At 37.9% G+C, this 3,547-nt stretch overlaps 1 protein-coding gene across 1 annotated transcript; it reads right to left on the bottom strand.

Moving 5' to 3' along the window:
* Positions 1-938: 938 nt before the first annotated feature.
* Positions 939-3,305, bottom strand: LOC107830390 (uncharacterized). The gene has a single exon (XM_016657926.2). It carries the CDS (start codon positions 2,475-2,477, stop codon positions 1,254-1,256), a length of 1,224 nt encoding a protein of 407 aa, XP_016513412.2. The 5' UTR covers positions 2,478-3,305; the 3' UTR covers positions 939-1,253.
* Between the last annotated feature and the right edge of the window lie 242 nt (positions 3,306-3,547).

Below are 3,547 nucleotides of genomic sequence, written 5' to 3' on the forward strand. Positions count from 1 at the left end.
TGTATTTGAGTTACATACAAGTCAGTTCGAATACCACCATTCTTTGGTGGAACTTAAAAATTAGGATCTATGAGGCCTGAAATAATCTTCTTATACAGTAATCCAACCATTGCATTCATAACTGATCAATATCCCATGAGGGAAGACGAATTAGCATATCTTATAGTAACAGATACCTAGAATGAGAACCAGTAATATTGGAAGATCTCATCAAATTCACAAGCTAATACCATTTAGTTCAGGACTTTAAAAAAAGAATCTTTTGGGTAAATGAACAAGAATCACACAAAGAGGAAGAAACATAAAAAATAATTGTATTAGTACTCACACATCAAATGTCTAGAAATGCACCTTCTTACTCACATGAATTGAAGCTTCTAAAATGTTTTTCCTCAATTCAAGCAAAGCTCAAGAAAGAAATTAGGCACAGGTAAGCATTTGAGATAAAACAAAAGAGCATGAAAGTTGAAACAAACAAAGTTAAGGCATAGAAAATGGTATTCTGCAAACATCTTAATCAAGAATGCAAGATAGCCGAGACAACGTTTGAAACAAAGAAGCAACATAACATTGCTCAGATCATATAGATTAAATTTATTTATTCAAAAGCCCAAAAGCTCTGTACTATAGGATGCACAACTGCATAGAAGACTTCCTCAGAAATGGAGAAATATATAGAGTTTCTATACTTATGAAAGGAGGATAACTTCAAATACACCTAATGATTTGTCCTTAAGCTAGTGACATCCAAAAACATTATCAATACCAATAACCGAAGAACTTGAATGGCAATTTCTTCCGTCTTTCATCTCAAGATGATTTTTGTTGCCTACATGAGTAAGTACATTCTGGCATTGTGTACAGCCACAATGATAATAGGTGCATGCACCACTTCAAAGTTCACAAATATACCAATTAAGCCACAGAAATGAATTATATGGACACGATATTTGATTTATTGAGGACATCAAAGAGCAGGTATACAAATAATACTACCATTTGCAAGGTTATTTACAGAGGTAAAGACAAAAAAAAGAAGTTTCTTATTATTTATTTTTTTTGCAAATGACTTGCAACTGGAAAGCTTGAATCAGCCAGGTAAGAGAACATGAAAAGGTTCTTATGAAACTCTTGAAAGTACATTTCCTACTGATCTGCCTAAATAAAAGCTCAGAAATATCAACGCCATACGGGGGAGGGGGGAGGTGGGGGTTAAGGCATGCTTGGAAGATTGAAAATGCTAAGAATGCAAATCAGTTTAGCCTCCTTCTCCTATGTGGACGTGAATCTCCACTATCCACATCTGAAACTCTGGAAGTATCATTTCTTCTTCTGGAAGATGATGTAGAGAGGGACACCCTAGAATCTATTTCAGCAGCAGTATCCATTGTCTGACTCTCTGAGTGTATACCAGCGGCAATGCTCGAAACAGAATCTCTATCATCCACTGGTAGAGGCTGCTCCTGATTCCTCTCCACATTGTTACTACGGAAGTATGGGTCAGCCACCCTTCCAGCAGAACCAAAGACAGAATCAAGATCGGCAAAATTAGCAGCTCGATGTGAATTTGATCTATGGAGTAACAGAGAGGAAAGACGGCGGTTTTCCCACACATCTGAGTTAGTAGGACTGGTTTGTGTCAAGTCAACCACATCATCCGAAGGCAGTACAGGATTCTGTTCTCTGCGCATTCCCCTGGAAGTAAGAATACGGTTGAGCAATGAGCTGCTTCGCTCAGGTGATTCATGAGAACCTTCAGGATTCTGCTGCTGCAGCTGAGACAAATCAAATCTATGGCCAAGACGGCGAATCATTTCTTCCATTGGAATGGTGAATGCTGTCCTTTGAATAGTTTGCCTCCAGCTCTCGACACGTCTTGCTTGAGGCCTATGAGGGATTTTCAGAGTTGAATCCTCTTCAGGCTCCGGTACATTAGTTCCACGGCCATAAATTGGGATTACATTCTTCATAGTCACTTCCCCTTTACAAACAGGGCATTCCTTTGCATCCGAATGGAGATGCAACCATCGATAAAGACAGGCCCAGCAAAACAAGTGACCACAACAAGTCACAACAGGTTCTTTGGACAAGTCCAGGCATATATTGCAATCAAAGAAGCTTCCTTCCTCGCTATTACCCTTTTCATTATCTTCCTTTTTCCCCAAAATCTCTGTCACCTCAGAGGATCTCTTCTCAGTAACAACACTAGCATCACCTGTCTGTGATTCACTCCTACCAATGAATTCCATTGCAATACTTCTAGCTTCTGCAGGGACCGGAATGTTTCTTAAAACTGACCGCCATCTGCTCCTCCTTTGCCTAACAACTTCCCTAAATCGATAACCATCTAACAAGTCCTCCAAATTCATATCCTCAATGGGAAATGATGCAGGAACAGGCTCTGAATCATCATTAGGACTTTCGACAGGTCCCAAATTCAGATCAAGATTCATTGCATTAGGCGTACCGTCCCCCATGGAAATTCAACCAGTACTCCTAACACAAAAACCTCCAATTTCCACGCTAAACGAGGCGAAATATCCGACCTTTCTCACTATACCAAATGAAAATCAAGATTCCTCTTTCTCCTAATCAATTTAATGAAAAGCCTCAATCTTCACCTTCATCCAAAAACTTATACTACTATTCCACTAAGAAAATCAACCCCAAATTCAGGCAGCTAAATTTGAGCAGAAAACCTAACTTTATCAGGCCAGAAGACAAAAAAATTGAAAACCCAAATAATATATAAAACAATAAATCAAAACCAAGAGCAATTGACGCAGGATCCTAAGAAAGGTGCAATCTTTTTTTTAGGGTAAATCGCATTAAGAATAAAAATCAACAATTTATCAAAAGAAAAGGAGAAACCAAAAGGGCCACGAATATTGTGAGCCTAGATGAGAATCAATTTAGATAATTAGCTCAAAATCCATAATTTAGAACCGTTTTTTGAGAATTATAAATTAGGGTTTTGGTTTAACTGTTCAAAGCAACAAAGTAAACAAAACGGGAAAGAGAGAGAGAGAGAGACCTTGAGCCAAGATTAGATTTTGATGAGAAAAAGCAGCATATATTTGCTGTTATTGCTATGAAATTGGTGCAGTTTTCTGTGGATTTTTCATCTCGAGTGAATTAGGGATCTGGTTCACTGAGCTAGCTATAGAGATTAGAGAGATTTTTTTGTGTTAAATGGGTTAAAGATCCGGCCCGATAGAGGAGAGAGTGCCAGCTTAGATACAGAAAGGGGAAATTTTCCCTGCATGTAAGCAGTTTTGGGTAATTTTCAGTATCCAAACGCTGCTCTATTTGACTTTGTGGGTTCAATTTTCTTGCCATATTATCATCCACGCACCCAAGCGGGTCCCACTTCTTGCTATGCATTTGTTTTTAATTTTTTGGATTTTAAATTTCCGTCGCACTTTAGGTACATTAAAATAAAAATACTTCCTACTAGGATTTTTTTATTTTTAAAACTTGAACTTGTTGAGAATCACAATATTTTCAATTCTCGGTGTGAATTTGACAAAGGAAAAAAAATTATGGA

The sequence above is a fragment of the Nicotiana tabacum genome, chromosome 15 (assembly GCF_000715075.1).
Source record: "Nicotiana tabacum cultivar K326 chromosome 15, ASM71507v2, whole genome shotgun sequence".
Classification (NCBI taxonomy): Eukaryota; Viridiplantae; Streptophyta; class Magnoliopsida; order Solanales; family Solanaceae; genus Nicotiana; species Nicotiana tabacum.